Source organism: Ochotona curzoniae, unplaced genomic scaffold (assembly GCF_017591425.1).
Source record: "Ochotona curzoniae isolate NIBS_2020 unplaced genomic scaffold, NIBS_Ocur_1.0 contig_4501, whole genome shotgun sequence".
In the NCBI taxonomy this organism is placed as follows: domain Eukaryota; kingdom Metazoa; phylum Chordata; class Mammalia; order Lagomorpha; family Ochotonidae; genus Ochotona; species Ochotona curzoniae.
The window spans coordinates 11163223-11185058 of NW_024466307.1; the positions used below are offsets into that span (position 1 = coordinate 11163223).

Below are 21836 nucleotides of genomic sequence, written 5' to 3' on the forward strand. Positions count from 1 at the left end.
TTTTAGCTGCTCGGCTACCATGCCAGATCCCTGTATCTCATGTTTATATTCGGCAGCTGGCATTTGGCGTGGACACCGCTTAGGATGCCCACACCCCAAATGGAGTGTCTGAATTCAAGTCCCAGCTCTGCTCCTGGTTCCAGCTTCATGCTAAGGTGCACTCTGGGTGGCAGAAGGTGATAACTCAAGTACTTTAGGTCCCTGCCACCCACCTGGCAGACCCGCATGGCATTCCTGTCTCTGAGCTTCAACCTGGCCCTCTCCTGGCTGTTGGAATTTAGAGAATGGACCAGCAGATAGAAGATCTATCTGTGTCTATCTCTCTGCCTCTCAAATAAATAAAAATTAATTTAAAAATTCTGTATTAGGAAAATTACATAATTGTTTCTCACCTTTTCATGTACCCAGTGGGTGGGGACAAATGCCCTTGGCCTTTTGGGTTGAGAAGGATGCTTTCTTTTTTATTTATTTTTAAAGATTTATTTATTTAAATTGGGAAGGCAGAACTACAGAGAGAGATCTTCCATCTGCTGCATCATTCCCCGATTGGCTGCAACAGCAGGAGTTGGGGCAGTCTGAAGCTGGGAGCCAGGAGCTTCCTCTGGGTCTCCCACATGGATGCAGCCCTAAGGACTTGGCCCATCCTCTGCTGCTTTCTCAGGCCACAAGTAGGGAGCAGATATGAAGTGGAACAGCCAGGACTTGAACTGGCATCTATATCAGATGCTGGCACTGCAGGCAAAGACTTTAGTATGCTATATCACTGCATTGGCCCTGGGCAGAGTACTCTCTTTGGGGCACAGCCCTCTTGCGGGACAGCTGTATATGTGAGACTAGATCCCTTGTTAGTTGAAGGCAGGTGCAGAGTTCCAGAGTGAGGCATACACTAGAGGCTGGTCTGTGGCTCTCAGGGTCAGGGTTTCTACCTCTGCTCAGCACAGAGATGAAGCTAAACATCCTGCAGATCCCTGGGAAAACCTGGCCCTCCTGGCTCTAACCTGTGGTGAAAAAAGAATGCATTCCCCTGGAGCCAGCACACACCAAGTGCAAGGACAACTGCCTGGCTGCTGATGCTTGTGCAAGCTACTGGAATGCAGCCTCATGGGACACCCTGAGCGTGAGCAACTTCATGCATTTGGCACTGTCACCTTCTCACCACTTTGAAAGGTCAGAGAGAACACTGTCCACATCTGCTTTGGAAATGGAAGATAATGGGTCTTCTCAAGGGAACTACACTGACTTCCCTTCAGGACCATCAGATTCTGAAGACTACTTTTGTTCTCTTTATCTGCCTGCTCCGTTTTGTACATCTCACTATAAATTGTATCCCTGCCATGAGTATGCTGTGTAGGGAAATTGCAGAAAATATATCTTAGAAACACAGCTTTGTTGAGCAGAGAGCATTAAGAAGGCATCCGAGGGAATGAGGGTGACAGTGTTTTGTGGAGGGTGGTGCCCCTTCAGGCTGACCCAAATTCCTTCCATGGTGTCCTGTCAAGCAGCACCAAGGGCCCGGAATGTCACTCTCACTAAAACCTTAGACCCAAAGCTTAGGGGCTTTCAAAATAAACTGCAGCATTAAAAAAAAAAAAAGCAAAGTAATTACCTATTAGGCAAGAAAACAAACAAAACACGAGAGCTGGGTGTCACGTGTCCCTGGGCTCACACGCGTCACAGAGTATGGACTGACCCTCCCCAGCCCGCCGGGAGTGGACCCGTACTCACCAGCGGCATATTGGAGATGGCGAGATGCCGAGGCTCCCTTCTCATCTTTATGGAGAAATTTGCTTTGAAGGCGGGTTCGTCAAAACAAGGAAAGGCCATTCTAGCGGCAGTGGGTTCGAACTGGGTTGACGCAAGGACCCTAAGCCATGGCAAGTGAGATAAAAATTGAGCATGACACACCAGGAATTCTAAAATGGGTGGTTTTGTGCAAGTTACATAACATTGATGGATTACACTACTTAAAAACTCATTTCACATGGCAAAAGCTGTTACAAAATAAGTTAGATGTCTTGTCAGAAATTGGTTTTAAAAAATGCAAGGAAAAGCATCTGAGGAAAGGTTAATAGCTTAACAGATACCCAACATTAAACAGTAGTAAAATACCCAAGATCAGAGGAAATCTTAAACTAAGGTCCTAAACAGGCAAGTCACCAAAAGAACCTACAGATGAGTAATGAATACATAAAAACTTGTCCAACTTGTTTAACCACAGTATTGTAAATTAAAGAGAGATATCTTTTTTTTTTCTTTCGCCTTTTTGCTCTAAAAAGTTTACCAACACACAGCATCAGCTAAAAAATGCAGGAAGAAATGTCAAAAATGTGTCCACTCCTTGCTTTACTAAGTGTCTTCCTGGGAATTGATTCTGAAGAAATGATTTGCAAGCAAGCTCGTCATAGTGTTGTGATACTGACGATTTGGAAATGATTTAAAATTTCCATCCAAAGAGGAATAAATAAATGAACGCACAATCATATCTAAATAAGATCATTAAAATGAGTCATAGTGATGGTCATTGAGAAAAAAAAAAACTTTTTCCAACATACTAAAATTTTTTAATTCTTTTGGAAATAGACAACCTAAATCCAGTTACAAAAATACAATGTTTATGCAATTGAGGGAGAAGTCTGCTCTGCTGCAACAAAAGCAGTGATTATTTGCCACTGAAAAAGTTTTGTCAGCACTTTTTTTTATTCTGATAAAATAATACGGAATGAGAACAACAACAAAAAGAGTTAGTATAATCTACTACCAAAGAAAATTTGATTTTAAAATTGAGGATAAAATCTCCTCCCACAAGTAAATCCTCTCCTTAAAACCAGGAAGCCAAGTGGGAGAGAAAGATCCTGGCTCTGTGGATTGAACTTTGACCCCCTCACCCCTGCCCCATGCCAAAAGATGCGTCTAGGTCCAACTACCCAGTGTCTGTGGAGGCGACCAGAAGTGAAAATAATCAGAATAATCAGGTGAAAATGAAACCATTGGACTGCGCCTCAATCCAATAGGACCATGTCCTTATCCAACAATGGACACTTGGACAGAAGGAGCTGACGGGGCCGTAAGCCAATGGTGGCAGAGGTCAGTGTGGTGCCACTGCAACATGAGGGGTGCCAACAATCACTGTCTGCTACCATCAAGGGGCAGGAGGCAGGAGGGGTCTCCCCAGACTCTGAGAGGGAACACCACAGGGAGTGTGGGGTGGCTCAGGCCTCCACGTCAGCGCTTCCTGAGCTCTGAGGGGAGTTGCATGGTCCTCGGCAGCTCCTCCCTACTTCCCTGCACTCCTAATGCAGGGGCCAGGACAATTAAAGATGCTTAATATTTCATTATGGCTCTAAAATCAAAGAGGCGCCTCCTGTCTATCTAGCTGGAGGGGAAAACAATAGTGGTTAAAATGGAATGAAGCAAAGCAAGGAGGAACATGATTGGAGATGAAAAGAGCAAAAACAAACCAAAATTGCCAACAGAGAGAATTTTAAAAAGCAACCCACCTGCAATAAATTTCAATTTAATAATACGAGCAGCACTGGAAGTTTAAAAAGTTTATTAAAAAAAAAAGATCACCTGACTTCCCCTTCCTTGGTGCGGTAGGTGCTTTTATAGAAGCCATGGAAACTGTCAGACAGGTTGCCGCTATACTCAATGACGATGGTGTAGGAGAGCCCGGCCAGGAGGGGCTCAGGTGCCACAAGTGCAATTTGCTCCTGGGGAGGATACTCCAGGACTTCCAAGGCGTCTTCCAGCAGTCTTTCTCCAGCTCTCTTCTTGAGGGTGGCCTTGGCAATCTGCAGCTGATGACTGTGTAGGATGATGGTGCTGGTGGGCTGACTGGCTGTCACCTCTATTTCCGTGATTCCCCGGAAAGTCAACGTGGTGAGATTTGCATGGATCATGAGGTCATAATGAACCGGAATGACATGCTCGGGTAGCCTCATTTTGTCCCATGGAAACGGTGTCCCGTGCCTTGTTTTGGGAGATGTTGCTTCATGGCTCTGACACAGTGAGGGACATGATAGGACTAAGAGGGCCACAAGCAAGGGAAGCAGGAATGGCATGCTGGTACATGGCCTTCCAAGGGGCAGCGACACCATCTTCTTGCTCAACCTACTGAGTGGCACCAAAGCACAACAGCAAGAACAAAACCGAGAAGTCATTAGGATGCAATCAAGAACAGCACCGTTTCAGAATTCCTTACCGAGCACAGATAGAAACCAACTTCCAGAAGTACTAGGTATTTTCATGAGAGCAAGGCTAATGCCCTGTGCTATGGATTCCTACAAGAGAGAGGCTGATCAGGTACACCATCAGTTGACCTTCACATTTAAACTCTCAGGGTCCCCAGCTGAATGCAAAATAGAAGAAGTATTGACACAGGCCAGAAAGAAATCATCAGAAGATGCTGAGCAGCTCCCTAACTGGGTCATGGAATTGCAGGACATTCAGAAACCCAGCCATACAGGCAGAAGAGATGGCCACCAACACATCAGAGAAACAGCTGCTGCAGCTGCCATGCCCCGCTATGGCCAGACCCAGGAGGAAGCTGCCCTGGAAAACAGTTCTCCCACTATAAAGTTCTCCCCTACTCCTGGTCAAGCCCTGCTCTCTGTGCCGAGGTGCACTGGCCAAGCTGCCCAGCACAAACAGGGAGAGAGCAAGCACTGGGTCTTAGCTTTTCAGTGGCAGATGAGCCTGGGTTCCCATCACACCTCCCAAGCTGAGGAACCCTCAGACAGGAGGCCAAGGAGGCTTAGATGGTGAGCAGCAACAGCAGAAGAAAGGCAACTTTGTACAGCAGTCAGGTACAGGGGCAGTGGTGTCAGGCCCCAAGTGATCTTTCCCTCAGCCAAGAATGGCCTGGGGATGGGTGGGGGGCAACAGGAGCCAACACGCTAATCCTCTGCCTGTGGCACAGGCATCCCATGGGACTCTGCTTCTACTTCTGGCTTGCTCCACTTCCAATCCAGCTCCCTGCTAATGGCCTGGGAAAGCAGTGGAGGAGACCACAAGGCCTTGAGTCCCTGCACTCATGTGAAAGACATGGGAAAAATTCCTGGCTCCCAGCTTTGGACCAGTCCAGTTCTGAGCATTGCAGAAATCGGGGAGTAAACTAGTAGATGGAAGATATTTCTCTCTCTCTCTCTCTCTCTCTGTGAGTTACCTCCCTATAACTCTTTCAAGTAAATAAGTAAATTACTTTTTTTAAAAATGTATTTATTTTTATTAGAAAGGCAGATCAGACTTACAGAGAGGAAAGACACAGAAAAAGATTTTCCATCCACTCATTTACTCCCCAAGTGGCCAGAACAGAGCTGATCCAAAGCCAGGAGCTTCTTCTGGGTCTCCCATGTGGGTTAGCTTCCCAATTTTTTTTTTTACAAAGGAAAACATTCATACATGAACAATAAAGTACACTATAGAAATGTGGAACACATAGTGCCGGAATTGTGCAGGTTAAGAAGATGCCTACAATATCAATATCCCATGTGGAGACCAGTTTAAGCTCCACAACCAATCCAGCTGTATGTTAATGAGCCTTTGAAAGCAGCAGAAGGTAATCCAAGGGCTTGGATCCCTGCATCCATGTGGAAGATCTGGATGGAGTTCCTGGCTCCTGGCTTCAGGCTGGCCCAGCTCTGAAGGTCACAGTTAGTTGAACAATGAATGAGTAGATGGAAAATCTCTGTCTCTTCTTATGGTAACCTTCAAATAAATAAAATACTTTTTTAAAAATGAGTATTTTAAGAAAGACAATAAAAGACAGTGTTGGGAAGATTACATTCCAAAGAGCTGAGACTGTCAGACTTGGAAATCATTACAGGCTGATGAAACTAGGGCAGGAACCAAAGCACAAAGAGTGAAGCTTGACAGAGGCAACAGTGGACTTGATGGAGGATGGGCAAGGCAAAGAGGGGAAAACTCCAAGATCACCCCCAGAGCATGCTGCCAGTCACCCTACAACTGCATCTTGGCCTTTATTTTAAAGGCCAGGGGACATAAGAGTGATGCAGATTTTCAGAGTGGTGGCAATCTGTGTCCTAGGAATCAAGCATAGTTTCTCTCTTACACTGTTACACTTCTTCAATGGGTGTCTGGCAGGAGGGACCCCTACCATGTGAGTTCAGGCAGCTGGCCCTGACTCCTTCAAACTCCTCTGGTTCCTGGACACTTGACCCAGATGAGAAAAGGAGCTATCCTTGCACTGCGGACCCTTCACAAAGATCACGGGGCAGGAGGGGTGGGGGAGGCTGAGGTGGCCTGCTCTGCCACTCCTACTGCCTTTCCAAACACACAGCTAAAGATACCTACTTCTGGGGGTGAGCATTGTGACACAGCTTGGGAGGCCTGCATCCCATACCTGCCTGGATCAAGTCCTGCCTCCATTTCCAATCTGGCTCCCTGCTAACTCACTCCCCGGAAGGAAGCAGGTGATGACCCTGCCACACAGGAGACCTGAACGGAATTCCTAGATCCTGACTTTGGCCTAACCCAAGCCTGGCTAGTGTGGGTTTCTTCTCTCTTTCTTTCTCTCTTTCTTCTCTCTCTCTCTTTCTCCTATTCTTTCAAATAAATAAAAATACTTCTTAAGTTAAAAGAATATAAAGATGCATCTTCTGCTTCCCCTGCAGAGTGGATCTAGAGGCTAAACAGAAAGGATGCGACACCATAATCCCAGGTCAAAAGACACTGCCCAGATGAGCCAGAAAGGCATGAGCAGGAGAAACAGGTTGCCTTTGTTTTTGTGCTTTTATCTGGGAACCAACTAAAGGAGTTTGCAGTTAAGCAATCTGGAGAAAACTGAAGTTTAAATGTCAAGATGGTTATAAATCCTGCCTCCTCTCCTCAGCAAACCACAGGGGTCAGGAAGACTGGGAGACTTAGACAGTACAGGGAGCTTGTGTCCTTCTTGACCAGGAATTCCTGACAGCACTGGCTTACAGGTGCATTCCTCATTCTGTGAAGGAGACAGGTTCAAGCCTGTGAAGACGTTGGGAGAGTCCCAGTATTCTCCAATAGCCCGAGAAGACGTATAAGAATTCTAACTGGTTCTGAGCCAACAGAAAGGTTTTTATGGCTGCCGCAGGGCTCAGCGGTAGCAGCTTAAATAGAAGACTTAAGGGTGGGGAAACATGAAGAGGGCGAGGAGAGCGAGATTCTGTCTCCAGCAGGATGGAGTGTCAGAATTTGTTCACCCACAGTCGGCAGATAAAGGATGCGAGCTTCCTTAATAAATCTTCCCTAAAAGTAAAATGACATATCTAGGAAGACGATGTTCTTAGAACCTGGAAGAGTCTACAGAGAGCTGAGTCATTCCCACATGTGTTTCTGCTTACTAAGTTCTCAGCCTGCCATGGCAGAGATTGTGTCCCACTGGTCTGGAACACCATGGGCGACCGCCGAGTATAGGAGGTTAAACATGGTGATTTCTACACGACACAGTTATTTCAAAGGCTTCTCCCCCTTCCCCCCCTTAGATTTCTTAGCCGGGCAACCAGGCTTTCCATGCCCCACAGTCTGGAAACCAAGGCCTTATCACAAAACACAACCTCCTTACATACACCCTAGGATTCGCCGCGGGCTTTGGCGGTTCACAAAATGTGCCAGTATTTTTCTAGAAGGCTCTCTCCTCCTCAACAAGTTTCTGTCCTTCATTCAAGACACAGCTCCAATGAGGAAACCCTGGGAATGCTTTCTGCTATCCACATGACTGCTGCCTAGGAAACTCACTCAAATATACTTGCCACTCGTCCCTTACTACACTGTAAATGCCTGAAGACAATGGGATGTTTGTCTCTGTATTTCCCCTTCACATGAGAGGGACTTGAGGACCAACCGTGCGGAGTGAATCGAGGCTTTCAGAGGTGGTTCTCTTGTGAACCCCAGCTACCTGTGATCCCTTCTGTAAAACACCCCCTTCTTGGCTGGCTTCCCTTTTCATAGTCATGGTTCTGAGTGAAAACACAGCAGTTCCTCAGCCCTGGCTGAGTCACCTCCTGAAGTCAGGTCTTGGGAGCAATTCTCTAAAAGGGATGTGGAAGGCTCTCGAAAGCTGCAGCCCATTCAACAGGACAGTGCAGTTTTGCTTGAAATTAAACACCACGCACACCTTAAAAAAAGCACAGATGCCGAGGAGGAAAAAAGCAGCAGCAGCACTGGGTCCCTCAAGGCACCCAACACTTCACACATTACTTCCTATCAACACTCGGGCATTCCCATTCTGACAGCAGTGAAGCACAGCTCAGCCAAGTCCTCGCAGTGCAGTTGTGTAATTACACCCTCGCGGCTTTCCCTGCTTCACCGAGTTCTGTACTTAGACCTTTGTGCTTTTACTTTCTGATTGTCCATGGGACAGGCTATTCATTCTGCCTTTGCACAGTATCAAGATTCACAACACCTGTTCAATGGCTCGACTGCCTAATCCTCCACATTGCAAGCGCCGGGATCCCATACAGGTACCAGTGTGTATCCTGGCTGCTCCACTTCTCATCCAGCTCCCTGCTTGTGGCTGGGAAAGCAACTGAGGATGGCCTAAAGTCTAGGCACCCCGCACCTGCGTAGGAGACCTGGAAGAAGCTGCTGACTTCAGAACAACTCAGCCCCAGCCATTATGGCCATATGGGAATGAGCAAGGGGAAGGACAAATACAGGCTCTGGGCTGGATATCCTGAACCAACAGGCTTTTAATGGTAGCTCCGTCTGAGGCATCCCCAAGGAGCTCAATCAGCCAGTTACACACACAAGCTCAGAGCACACCTTGCTACAGTACTAAGGTCCCTGCCCTAAAGTTTTGAAAAGTCTCTTCCTTTCAGTCACTACCCCTGGGCAAGGGCAGCAGGTTCCTAATGCCAGGCAGGAAGGCTGGAAGTTCTGGGAATTCCATTTAGAACGCCCTGGACTCCATCTCATCAAGGAAGCCGCTGGCAACTGGGCATATCATGGCCCTCTGTTGAAATCCTGTGGATGGCAAAAATAGATTCGGAGGCAGTACACTTCCTTTCCATCTTTAAGTACTAAAACTAGCTTGCCACTGCTGGTAACTAATTAAAGGGTTCGTTTTAACACACTGGAACATCCCTTTGTAGGCCCACCGGAAAACACACTACCTGATCCAAATCCTCCAGGAAATGGCAACCCTGCCTAGTTTTGTAAAGTTTGCCATGCTTGCCTCCCCTCAACCCCCCACCCCCAGACACCCCCGGTTTTTCTTCAGCACATACTAGAAAACAGAGATGCAACGGGCACCAAGCAGCGCCCAATCAGCTGTGAGGTAGGGAAAGTGTCCGCTCTTATCCTTCTTACAGATGAACTTGGGGGGCCCACCAAGTTTGAGAGGCACCTGCTGTAAAGTGGGCTCAAAGAGCAAGCCCTTGTGGGGAAAGCCCATGCCAGGTGGAGGAGTAAGAATTATGTACAAGTACCGAGGAAGCTGAGAGGACAGAGGTCTCCACCACACCTACAGCTCGCCCCTTCCAGGGGCTTAGCCCAAGGTCAGGGTCCTTTCTCGACCTCCCGGGCCCCCTCGCGGATCTCAGAGCCCAGTCGGGGCTCGCTCCAGAGTTCCCGCGGGACAGCGCGCTCCTGAGGAGCAGGCCGGGCGCCCCCCCGCCTTCCCCCGCCCGCAGAGGCCCGGCTCTGCCGGTAGGATTCCCAGAAGCCGCCCGCCCGGCCGCACCATCGCTGGGAGCCCGGGCCTGGCCTGCTCACCCTCGCGCCGCCGCCGCCGCCATCGCCGGCCTGTCAGCCCCGGGACCGAAAGTGAAAGTGGGGCCGGCAGCGGCGGGCGGGCGTTAGGGAAGCGCGAGTGCGGGCGAGTGCGGGCACGGAGTACCCCGGCCCGGCCGAGGCGGGCGCCCGCGAAAGGGAAACCCGGGGAGCAGGGCCCAGCGCGGGGCCGCCGTCTCCACGGCAGGAACTGGGACGTGAGGGCTGCAGGCCTGGGCAGCCCCGGCATGGCAAGGCATGCAGCGAGCGGGCGGGAGGGCAGGGACGCCCCTTTTCAGGGCTGGCCTTCTTCTCCGAGTGTCTGTGGGGATTAACGTTCGGCTGTTGGTGGGAGGCTGAGGGCCGCGGGTCAGGGCTCCCGAGTGGGGACGGAGGCCTGGCCGAACTCTCCGGTCCACTAGGCCGGGGAGGGCGCGATGCCCATTGGACGCAGGCAGTGTCCATCAGCTTCCCTCTGCAAATGGGCGCAGAGCTCTTGGCCCGCCTCAGAGGGAAGCAGGAAGCCAAAGGTCCTGGCTGCTGCTGAGTCCCCACACCCACAGGCGACTCGGTACCATGTGCAGGGGCCCAGGTCGGATCTCCGAGGCCCCGGGGCTTCTCTACTGCTCACCTGCGAGAGGCACCAAGTACCCCGACCCTAGGCAGCCTTTGTTTGTCTCACCTGCCCCCCTCCATTTTCAAAGCAAAGTCACTGTTTGGTATAGGGCAATCAGTCCCAAACGCACATCCTGAAAGAATTGCGAGTGAAGGCCGAGAAAACGCAGACTTCACTCACACCAAATGCCCTGGGTTGTGCATGGCCGTGGTCCCTGGGGCGGAGGACGGCTGTGTGTGTGGCACCTACTCCTGCATTCCCAGTGCAGCATGGGCACTGGAGCCCCTCCATTTCAAAGGCTTCTCAATGTCCTTGGTCCCAGAAGAGACTCAGTGGGAAAGAGTAAGGTTCTCTTAAGGCTTAAGCCGTTGAACCATATCAAATGTGGGATTCTGACAGATTTCGCTGTGGCATAGTAAGTTAAACCACCTCCAGTGATGCCAGCATCCTATACAAACTCTGGTTCAAGCCCTCGCTGCTCCACTTCTGATCCAGTTCCCTGCAAATGTCTTGGGAAAAATAGCAGAAGATGCTCAAACATTTGGGACACTTCCTCCTCCTAGGAGACCTTTATATTCTTGATCAAGAGGATGGCACTTTTTTTCCTATTTGCCTACTGGCAGGCCTGGTAAACAAAATTTTTTCATTTATAATCAGAAACAAACAAACAAAAAATCATAGATGTTAAAATACCAGCCTCTGATACCCTTATTTTGTGCTCAGATAGCTAGTGAGTTGTGGTGAAATGCTGAGTGTGAAAAGTGTTCTCATTTGCTTTATCACTGGATCCCCATGGTGTGTGCTTTCGCAAGTGGCTTATAGCCGCCTTTTTCTAGAATGAGGAACCTGAGATGCAAGTGACCCACCAGGGGCCCCGCAGGGAAAGCAGAGCTGACAGCAAGAAGGATCCCAGCCGTTGCTTACTTCCTGGGGGTAAAGATTCTTACACATACACGTGGCGCTGAGAGGTGCGCCAGGTCATTTGGGACCCAGGCGAGCTCCTTTCATTCTAAGGGTCCAGGCAGCCTGGGATTCCTGGCAGAGAAAGCCTTCCAAGACAAGTCTAAACATCAAGATGCTATCCATATGAGAAAACATCTCAGGAGTCCAGCGATCAGGGACTTGTATCTACACTGTAAGAAGTTGATTTGAAATCACAAAAGCAGGACAAGGAGACTTGAAGCTAAGGGAGAGAGGGGGGCAGAGAGCCTCAGATCTGATATTACAGAGCAGTGGATTCCAACGCACTGTATAGGAGTTTGGTTTACAATTGTAGGGGGGCTGGGGATTCATCACTCATTTCCATTTTTCCTGCCTCCTCAAGAATTTCCTGTCTAAACTCCTGTGACTTCACAGGACCAGGACATGCCTGGTTCCCCGGGACCTGACACAATCCAGGCACTCCATCCCAGTAATGAGAAGAGCCATCACTCAGCTCCCAGCCAGCCTAGAGGTTCCCTGTGCATTTTTCTTATGCCCCTTTCAACTTGGAGGTAAATCATCACATAAGTCTTTAAAATTTGCATTTCTTGCATTTGCTAATGTGACTGTTGATCAGATGCTTTTGGCTTAATTTCCTCTGGGAATTACATGTTTATATTGCTTACCCACTTATCTCATGGAAAATAATTGTTTAGCTGCATAAAAATGATCCATGACACACAGGAGAAGGCAATGAATTCCAGCCACACTGCAAAGTATCCCAGTAGTCTGTAAGGCTGTACTGTTTCAAAGAAAACTCACCAATGTCTCTAGAGGTATAGTGGCAATTTTAAAAAAAAAAAAATCCACATCTACACCTCCCAAGCTGAGTCATTTGAATTCGGTATATCCTGAAATTGGTATATATCTATCTGAACACGTGGTACCAGGGCACCTGCTATCCCAGATGTGTCTTGTTTATGGCGCCCTCTGCCACAGAATATGGAGAATGAGGTATGAAGCTTGTGAGCACGATCATTATCTACCACTGAAGGAATCATAAAAATATTGGAATGAAAACCTATGCAAAATTGTTCTGTTTTTTTTTTCCTAAAGAACTGTGATGTCATACTCTTTAACAGTATGTCTTTGCATATTGATTATCTGTTACAATAATTGAACAATGAAAGGAATCATTTTTTAAAGCTTTGATTCTGGAAGGTTAGTTGACATTGGATGATCTATGGCATAAAGGAGAAAAGTAGAGGGACTAATAAATAACCTCAGGGTGGGGGGCAGTGGTTTCCAGAAGGTTATATATACAACTGGGGCCTGACAAGAGAAACTATAATCCATATGTGGTTAGCACAAAGCACTATTAACTAGACAGGGTTTGGCTTAAGTGAAGTCTCTGGTTCCGGGCTTGCAATCTATTAGAAAATTAGATTGTGATTATGGAACAAATTGCTCAAGTGGCTTCAAACACAGGACTATCCAAACCCATTATTCCTTGTCCAGGGCTCCCTAATGGACAGTTCTGCTTATGTGTGGGTTTGAACTAAGAGGCCTGAAGGGGAAGAAATGAGTAAACAATAACTGCCCTGGTTGCCCTAGAGGACAGAAAGCTGTCTCTGACTGCCAGAGGCCATCTGAACTGTGGCACCAATTCTTGTTTTACTTGCAAACCTATGAAAGGCATGAAGAGATCAGATGTTTAGAGTCCCTTTGAGACAAAGAAGCATTAACCATCAAACTGGAGCAAACAAGCAAAAACTGCTTAAACCTAGAAATTAGAAGGAGTGAAATAACCGATTAAATCCTAGATTATAATCTAAGAGAGCAGGCGTTTGGCCTAGCAGTACACGTGTCTTGCCTTGGAGTGCCTCGGTTTCACACTTGCCTCTGGCTTCAGCTCCCACTGGTGCAGATCCCAGAGGCAACAAGTATGGCTCAAGTACAGGAGGCCTAGATGGAGTTCTTGTCTTCTACCTGTGGCTTGGCCCAGCAAGATCTCTATTTCATGCCTTTGGGGAATGAACCAGCAGATGGGAGCTTTCTTTTTCTCTGATTCAAATACATAAGTGATTTATATAACAAGAGTTCATCAGTAAATGCATAGGTAGGTCAGAAAAATGGCTGAATTAGAGGACCTCCATTTGACGGTAAATCTTGACCATATTAACATCATCCAACTCAGCTAAAATCTTACGTCAGGTCCAGAGGCCAGCCTCACTTCCACTTTTGCATACATGCAGAGAGAGTTTTTTTAAAAAAATGCCAGTGATGCCTAAAAAGCTAATTTCTATGTTGTATCAGTCAGGTTTAAATGGCACAGAATATAACCCATCTAAGCTGCTGAACAAAAAGAGGATTTGTTACAAGCTAATATGTGACTTGTGTAATTGCTGGGACGGCTTACAAGGCACAACAGGTCAAACTTCCAAGAACAAATCCCTAAACCACAAAGCCCAAGCTGGGCCCTGGTGAAGCTGTCCCCCGACCCAGAAGCCAGCTGCTAACCTGAGCAGTCCCTGCTGCAGGCGTGGCTCCAGGCCTCATCACACTGCGTTGCATACTACCATTGGCTCCAGCAAAGGGAATGCCTCACATCCTGCCTGAATCTCCACTGAGCACCATTCTAACCCAAGTCTCCCACCAATATTTCTACCTGACATAGCTTGAAGTATATTGGGAACCCAGGAGCACTGAATGTGAAAAACATGGCACCTGTTCTCCAGGCTGTCCTGGGGGAATGAAACATTCTGGACTGGCATTACAACAATCCACGAGAGAGAGCTGGTCATAGAAGTGGACAAGAGTGGGCTTCTGAAAGAATCCTGGTTGCTCTTATGCACAAATAATAATCATGATTCAATAGTGGGTGTGGATAATAGATGATAGGGTACACTTCCTGGTGCGGTGAACATTGAGCTTTGTGACATAAACACTTTGCCAACAACCAAGTTAGCACCTGCTCTCTTTGGCATCTCTCTGGGGCCTTTCCCCCTCCTTTGCCTATATGGCAGTCCTTCCTCCACCTCCTGATAGGTGAGTGGCCACTTTGCTCAATCCTAGCCTGGGATGGACACAACATCCTTTGGTGACAGTGATTAGGTCAAGGACTGACACACAAAGGCCCATGGAACAATTCACAGTTACCAAAACTTCCATTTTTAGTTCATTGTTCATTTTATTTGAAAGGCAGAGAGACACAGAGACAAAGAGTCCCTGTCTACTGCGCCACTGCATAAACCTTGGGCCAGAAGCTCAATCCAGATCTTTCATGCGATTGTCGGGGACTTTGGCACTTGAGCCATCACCAGCATCCCCCAGAATATGCCTTAATCGGAAGCCAAAACTGAGCATGGATGCAAAATTCAAACCTAGGACCTTCAAGTAGTGTCTTGCCAGAGAACATCCAGGACTGCTGAGGTCTTGGCCACACCTTCAGGTGGGTGGCACCAGCACTGCCCACCCATTTCCTAACTAATCAAAATGCCACCAATGGGGAACATCTTACCTGTAGGCTCCCGCCCAACAAGGAGGGGTCAGGGAATGCTTAACATCCCAAGACCCTTCCTCAAACCTTTGGAGTCTCTCTCTCAGAGGCACCCCGCCTCCTGGCTTTCTCTCCGGAGCTGCTTCCTCCTCCCTCCCCCTTCCCTGCTCACCTGGTCCTTTTGCAAATAAACTTTTCTGTCTGCAACAGATTCCTAGTTTTTTACTTCTACACTAAGCTGACGAAAGAACCCACCGGGCATTTCTGGTAACATTGCCCGAATGTCTGCCTAAAAAGTTTATTTTTAGTGTTAAAAAATGTATTCAAAAAGTTCATGGAAAATGCACACTTTGACAAAACCATGTATGGATTTCAGAAGTGTCTTTTGTCCTGTAGCAAAAAAAAATTAGGTAAGTTTTGCTCCATTTTGCCGTGCTGTCTCCTACTTTGTCTGAGGTTAGCCTGGATTCCAATGATGCCTAAACCTGAATTCCATCGCTCATCAGTCAACTTGCTTTATGTGGCGCTCTCATGCCACTCAATTTTAAATTGGTTTTCTCCACAAACAACTCTGTGTTTAAAAGACTCACTGGCGGCTGCTGCGGCACAAGCCGCATCACATTTTTTCCCCCAAACAATGACCAGCTGTGCAGTCTGGCACACCTAGATATTTCACGAGCAATGCAGACGAGACAAGAACGATTTGTGCAAAGGCAGAAAGGGAGACACGTTGTCGAACACTCTTCCCAGTGTAGTCTGTGAGCAGGCTGAGCATATATGCACACACGCACACACATGCATGCATGTGCATATGCTGGGGGGATACATGACAAAGAGAAGAAAAACAGGAACTTTGCCTACAGATAACACCCACATGCTTCTTTCATTCATTTTGAAGCATTCTCTAGTTTTAGTTATCCTGTAAGTTTGAAAATACATAAACTTCCCCCCACCCCAGAAAACTTGAGCATGAGTGGTCCAGATCAGATCAGCATTTCTAAACATGACATAAAAAAAAATCATCACTCTTAAGGACAGGCTAAATTTGGAATGAATTCTCAGGGCTGCCCTGCATTGTTCCAAGTATCATGTCTACTCAGCACAGTGTTATTTTCTGAGCGTTGCTATTGCTCTCTGTGATAACAACCAAAGATTGAACACATGAGAGACTTCAACCAGCTGTGGAATTAACTTTTAAAATTTATTTGAAAGGCAAAGATACATAGAGAGAGATGGTCCAAGGAGGATGTGGGAAGATTATCTGCCTACTGGTTCACCCGCCAACATGAGAAACCTGGAATGCAATCCATCTGTTCCTATGGACAGCAAGAACCTAAGTAGATGGGTAGCCTATCCCTGATCCTCCCAGGGTCTGCATCAGCAGAAGCTGGAACTGGAACCAGGACTCAAACCCAAGAACTCACAATATAGGGTCTCAAAGAGTGTTTTAATAGGCACCAAATGCCACTGGTTTGAGTCACAGCTGCCCCACTGCCAATCCAGCTTCTTACTAAAGAGCCTAGGAAAGCAGCAGAGATAGCCATGGTGTCCAGGCCTCTGCAGCCACGTGGGAGACCCAGATGAAGCTCCTGGCTCTTAGCTTCAGCTTGGCCCAGCTCTGGCCTTTGTACCCATTTAACTGTTGTTTCTCCAACCTGGTAATAATATTTTATAATTTATACATTTACTATTTTTTTCTTTGATGGTAACACATATGATCATTTTATGTACAAAGAAAAATAAGCACTGACAATAGAATCATGAGATATCATCAATTCCAAAGACATTTAAATAGGAAAGCAAACAAGCCACAGAATTGATGAACTATTGTGGCAGGCTACAGCTTGTCTCACTTATTAAAGGGACCCATTGCTTATCCATTATTTCTCCCTTATACCAAGGATAGCCTGTGGCAAGGATACTCAATAGCGGTCATTAAGGTTTATTATTTGCTCTGTGACTCATCCATCCCACCAGCCACTTGACTGTCTTTCATTTCTCGTCCCTTAAGTCCCTTTTGCTCTGGTACTATTGGTGCTCCTGATTGGCCAACAATTTTCATTTCTTTTGAAATTCATTTGCTCCATGAAAATCTGATTCCTTTTCACATTTCTCATGATCTTGCTGGAGGCTGTCAACCACATAATAGCTAACTATGAGCTAGACTCCAGTGTGTGTTCCTGAGGTCACTGTGATAAATTGATGCCACCCCCTCCCACAGTTCCCACTCCTCCACACAAGTGCATTGAGCCCAGTGAGCCCAGCAGCGTGACTGTGGGTGCTGTGGCCAACAAGAGAATATACACGGAAAGGAATGTTGACAGCTTCAAATACATTTCCAAGGATTTGCCAGTCAATTTACAGGACTGACTTTTCCTTACCTTTATTCATTTTTGATACCTACTAAGGTAGAGCAAAAAGAAGAAAAACAAAACCCAGGAAAGTCAACTCTAATTAAACAAAACCTATTCCCTTTTGTGCATTTAAAATAGAAATTCTTTTGAGAGAGAAATCCCAAAGGGTGTCATGGTGGATGAATTTAACACTTCTAAAAAATTTGTTTAGGAGAAATAGATGACATAGGGAAAGAGAACCTACTGCCTGATTCACTCCTCCAAATCTTGAAACATTTGGTGGAGAAACTGATAAAAGGAACTAGGAACTTAATTCAGGTCTCCCATATGGATGGCAGGAACCCAAGTTGCTGAGCCCTCACCTGCTGCCTCCCAGGGTGCAGTCAGCAGGAAGTTGGAGTCAGTAACCATAGCTGGGAATTGAAGCCAGGTTCCTGGGTGTGGGATGGGGCCTCTCAGTTGGCATCTTCACTACCCAACAGTGGTGTTTTAAACATGTGAGCCAATCATGCATTCTCCAGTTGGCATGAGCATCTTTCCCTCACCACGAGATGGCCGCAGATCCTTAAGTTCTAATTACCCAGCGAATCCCTGAAAGCATCTGAACTTCTGATCCCTGCCATGAACTGGGTGTTTTTCTTCTCTAGGACACATTCCAGCGCACTCGATCCCCTTAATCTTGTTATTCTCATTTTGAAATTAATGGGCCATTTTGAGATGGATCAGTTACTCTGATAATAAGAAAAACTAAACAGTTAAATTGAAATAATCTAATTACAGAACTGCTTATTAGATATATTTGTGGGGCCAGGGGATAACTATTCAAATAACCCCTGAATCTATTGCACAAGGTTCAAATACCATGGTATTTAAAGTACTAGAAACGGGAGGAAGGATAAGCAGAAATTTTCCATTGTCATTTGTTAACGGCAAGATTACATCAATGACTTGAAGGTCTTTAAATTCAAGGATCAAGGAGGAAAGAGGCCTCTCTATCTGAGCTCTCACTTATATCCTTGCTGATACATCTTTCCTTTGGTTGGGCTTGACTTTTAATGAAACAAAGGGAAAAGAAGGTGGATTTGGGTGGAATTCTGGAGCCTGGGTGTGGCTATGAGGTGTCCCTGAAGTCCACAGGAGTAGGGTATCTTCCTCTCCTTTCTAAAAAGTTAACTGAAGGAACAAGGTAAGTGAGGAGCAACATGAAGGCAACATGCAAATGTATGCTTCGTTTAAGAAATAAAAATATAGCAATGCTTTCTGGAAGATTCCATTTTGGATCTTTGAATAGGAGTTTACACTTTGCTTTTCCCCTCTTTTGTCCCTGCCTCCCACTTCCTTAAAAAAAAAAAAAAATCAGGGTTCCCAGGAGACATATCTGCAGAGCACAGAGACCCCTGTGTTGGAAGCAACCCTGTGGGATTCACAGAAGGTAAGCGTATTCTGAAGCTATGGGCATTTTTTTCTTTTACTGGACCAGTTTAAAGCCATATTTATTGGGTTCCACTAGCTTCCAAATAAGACTGTTCAAGTTCCAGACGAACTGATTCAAAGCTCCTGTGATAAACTAGGCCCTGCCTGTTGTAAATGAGCCACACTCATCTTGTAAGTTATTGTAAATTTCATCCCACCGTTTGAGCATTCATACAAAAATAAACAAAAAGTAACGTATGCACAAAGAGCAAAAGCATTGAAAACAGAGACATCGTCTCCACTGCCTCTTGCAACTCCATCACCGAGTGCCTTATTCTTTTCTGTCAGAGGGACAAGCCTTTAATTCTTAAGTCTTTTAATGGTCATTACACTTTTATTATGGGTACAAAAATAAGGGTGATAGATGTTTTTAAAAGTTTATATTCTAACTGCCAAATGCAAATTGGTTGCTAAATACATAAAAGGCTCTAGATTCAGTGTAAATGTATGCTAGTAATAACTGTTTATTTTCATTTTACTAAATGGCCGAGAGAGAGAAATCCTCTCCATTTGTTAGTTCATTCCCCAGTGGGCTAGAACAGCCACGACTGGGTCAGGCGGAAGCCACGTGCCCACAACTCCATCTGGAGTATCCTATGTAGGGGGCTGGGGCCCGAGTACTCGAGCCATCCCTTGCTGCCTCCCGGGAGAGCCAGAAGCAGCAAGCTGGGAGTGGAATCAGAGCCACGACTGGAGTCCGAGCACTCGATCTGGAAGGTGGGCATCTCAAGGGCATTTTGGCTGCTAAGTTGAATGCTCTTCCCTAATTAGGTAGATCATTCCCTCCCCCCGCCCCCTCATCCATGGTTTTCATGTTCCATGGCTTCTCCTATGGTCAATCTCTCTCTGAGCAAACCAAATGGAGAAATCCAGAATTAAATGAAATCTGCATACGTGTTAGCTTGCACACTAATCTGAGTAGCCTGCTGACACCTTGCACCATCCTACTCCAGCCCCTACAGGATGTGAATCACCCCTTGGCCAGCACCTCCATGCTGTGCACCCTTCCTGCCCATTACTCTTCAGGGGTCATCTAAGTTATCTGCTCACCTGTGTCTGTTTCACAAGGCTGTTGCATGGAACCCAAAGTAGTGATGCTGCCAACTTGGATGCACACAAGAGAAGCCATAAAGGGCCTCCTTTAAGGGCGATGTTGGAATACAGCAAGATAAGAGAGAATGAGAGACCACATTGATAACAGATTCTTTTTACTGTTGGAGATCTTTACTAATTTGCACATTAAACTTCATCTTCAGCATTTATGCACAGGGAAACGTGTGAATATAGAAATGAGTACTAACCATGCTTTTAAGCACCCCCTATGCTGCCTCCCCCACCACAAAAAGGGGGGAACAAGTAGAATAACATTTATGGCACACCTGAAAGCAATAATTGTCTTCAACACAAAATTCTTGATTATAACTATGACTTATTTAAGTGTGGAGAGCAAAAACAGGTAAGAATTGACAACATTTGGAGGGTATTTCCCATCCCTGCTGCAAAAGCATGTGTTTTATAAGAAAAGATCTACCAGCAGTGCATCTTGCACACTCCCCATGGGGTGACATATACCTTACTGGAAGGAAAGTACCCAACTCTAAAGAATCATCAGTTGGAGAGCGTGGGAGACCTGAAGGACCAGTGTTCTATGTGGAAAAGGACCCATACTGACCACACCCCTCGGGGAATGAGAAAACCTTATTGTGCTTTGGAGCGACCATCCTAGACACCTGTTAGGGGCCACATAGGGAAAAAACAATAAGTTTCAGGGAAAAAAAAATCAAGTTTTTAAGAATTTGCAATCAAATTTAACTTCATAATATTCTCATTATCATTCTTCTCCCTGACATCTTAATTCTTTCTTTCAGGACTAAACAGACTGCCATTCCCAAAAGGTGCCATCCCAAATAACTCACATGTGTTATATACTGATAGCATTGGATTTAAACGCGATCAGTATAAGTCAATTGATTTCCAAAATTCAAATTGAAGTTACTGACAAGGTTGCACCGCTCAACATGATTTGCTTTGAACATCACTGAATCCAAGAATGCTCTTAATCAGGACCCTGGAAACATTGTACATGTGCATGTGCGTGCACACACAAACACACACACACACACCCATAGCAACAAATGAACTTGCCATTTCTCTAACATGCATTAAGACCTCTTGATTGATTTCTCCCCATCAACTGTGGTCTTTTGATCCATTCTAACCTAATGACACTAACCATTTTAAATTCTGTGAATGTAAACATTATCATCCATTAAAAAGATTTCCTATGCTGACATAGCCTTTAGCTCAGTATTGGATTAGGGAGAACGCAGGAAGCAAACTAACACAATTACAGTATGTGGTTTAGTTTCCTTGAGGACAGGCTCCCTTCCAAATTAATGATGTTCTATGTTTTTAATTGTTAATGATTTTTGTATGCATTCTCTTGGACTACATAACGTATACCCAGAGCACCAAGGCAAAAAGAACAAAGGGATATGCACAGATAAGTAAATGGACATGCTAGTCCCTCTTAGCAGGTATGTACAGTAAATCCTTGTGGACAGCAAACTGCTAATAGCTGACATGGAAAGTGTGGAATTTCCTATTCTGGTAATGATGGACTAGGTAAACATAGGGTTGCCCAGAGGTGGTGACCTTGGCAAACTATTTCACTATACAATGAGGCCTTCTAGGACTACATCCAGAAATAAAGATGATTCTAGAAGGAAAGTACGGACTACAGGCGAGCTTAACGTCCTCAAGGACTTGTCAAAGTGGTATTGCTTCTAAGTGGCTCTGCCCCTTTCTAGGAGTGAGTGTTTTGTTAGGAAACCACTTGGGACACCCACACTTCCTGTTAGAGGACCTTAAAAACATTGCACTCATACACTCACATACTCCCTCTCTCACAGACACATATACACATACCAAAACAACAAGGATTATGGCTTATTTCTCCCTGTTCACTGTGGTCTTCTAAACCCTTCTAATCCAACAGCAAGACTTACTGGGACACTGGCTCCATGACTGACACAAATCTCCAACCCCCACTTCCTCCCCAGAGGAAGGGGAGGCTCGTATCCTGCAGTGCAAAGCCTCCAGTCTCTACGCTTGATCTCAGCCAGAAGGCTAAGGAGTGGCAGCCTCCAGTCTCTCATCCCAAGGTTGTTATTCCTGATGTGACCAGCCCCATTCTGAGTCATCCCATTAGCATTAAATCTAGCACACTTCATGAAAACTCTACTGCTACTCAGGAAATCCCAAGAAT

At 46.2% G+C, this 21836-nt stretch overlaps 1 protein-coding gene across 4 annotated transcripts in view; it reads right to left on the bottom strand.

The window, feature by feature from the left end:
- The window catches only part of LOC121160338 (endoplasmic reticulum aminopeptidase 1), a 38635-nt gene extending 28881 nt beyond the window's left edge, over nucleotides 1–9754 (bottom strand). The window contains exons 1-3 of one of the 4 annotated variants that reach the window (XM_040986075.1): nucleotides 9709–9754; nucleotides 3571–4110; nucleotides 1726–1864 (exon numbers count right to left, since the gene is read on the bottom strand). In XM_040986075.1, coding sequence (XP_040842009.1) covers nucleotides 1726–1864; nucleotides 3571–4110; nucleotides 9709–9731 — 702 coding nt within the window. In that variant the 5' untranslated portion in view covers nucleotides 9732–9754. Of the gene's footprint in view, nucleotides 1–1725; nucleotides 1865–3570; nucleotides 4890–9708 lie in introns of those variants that run through there. The other 3 variants (XM_040986074.1, XM_040986072.1, XM_040986076.1) reach the window with 3 other exon arrangements.
- Between the last annotated feature and the right edge of the window lie 12082 nt (nucleotides 9755–21836).